Source organism: Sinocyclocheilus rhinocerous, unplaced genomic scaffold (genome assembly GCF_001515625.1).
Source record: "Sinocyclocheilus rhinocerous isolate Xijiao unplaced genomic scaffold, SAMN03320098_v1.1 scaffold1900, whole genome shotgun sequence".
Lineage (NCBI taxonomy): Eukaryota > Metazoa > Chordata > Actinopteri > Cypriniformes > Cyprinidae > Sinocyclocheilus > Sinocyclocheilus rhinocerous.
The window spans coordinates 225,737-226,620 of NW_015662288.1; the positions used below are offsets into that span (position 1 = coordinate 225,737).

Here is an 884-nt window from a genome sequence, read left to right on the forward strand (position 1 = left end):
TATATATACTTAATAAATATACACAGTACACACACATATATTATGTAAACAAAAAAACTTTATTTTGGATGCGATTAATCGTTTGACAGCACTAATTTACATATATAAAGAATACAGACGTAAATTCTAAAATCGTAGTAGAAAATGGACTTTTATTTCTAAATTATATAATTTGATTAAATACTTCACATAATTTGAAAGATGAGACTTTGTTTCATATCAAAAGTATCAAAGCACAAAGCTTATTGCAATTTTTGGGATGGCAGACGAGCTACAAATACAAATTCATAGAATGAAAGATCTCAGTTCATCAAAATGAAAACCAAGTAAAAACAGCAAATCGATCCTAGCTTAGCGTCCTGATAGATTGCTGAAGTTGTGGTGCATCACTAGAAAATATGTGTGTTGTTCCAGGGATCAGAATAAGTATAAAGAGGCGGCTCACCTGCTGAACGACGCTCTGGCCATCAGAGAGAAGACTCTGGGGAAAGATCACCCCGCTGTGGCTGCGACCCTCAACAACCTGGCCGTGCTGTACGGCAAACGTGGGAAACACAAGGAGGCCGAGCCGCTCTGCAAGAGAGCGCTGGAGATCCGCGAGAAGGTGGAGAACAGATGATTTGCATTGAACTACTGTTGCTCTAGTGTAGCCGGTGTTGTTATATGATTATATATGTGACCCTGGAGCACAAAAGCAGTCATAAGTAGCACAGGTATTTTTGTAGCAATAGCCAACAATACATTGTATGGGACAAAATTATCGATTTTTCTTTCATGCCAAAAATCATTAAGATATTAAGTAAAGATCATGTTCCATGAAGATATTTTTACATTTCCTACTGTAAATATATCAAAACTTAATTTTTGATTAGTAATATGCATTG

General features: G+C 36.1%; 1 protein-coding gene across 1 annotated transcript in view; it reads left to right on the forward strand.

The window, feature by feature from the left end:
* The window catches only part of LOC107728029 (kinesin light chain 2-like), an 18,118-nt gene that overhangs the window by 9,783 nt on the left and 7,451 nt on the right, over positions 1-884 (forward strand). The window contains exon 5 of the mRNA XM_016538086.1: positions 415-604. Within this exon, the coding sequence (XP_016393572.1) occupies positions 415-604 (190 nt within the window). The remainder of the gene's footprint in view (positions 1-414; positions 605-884) is intronic.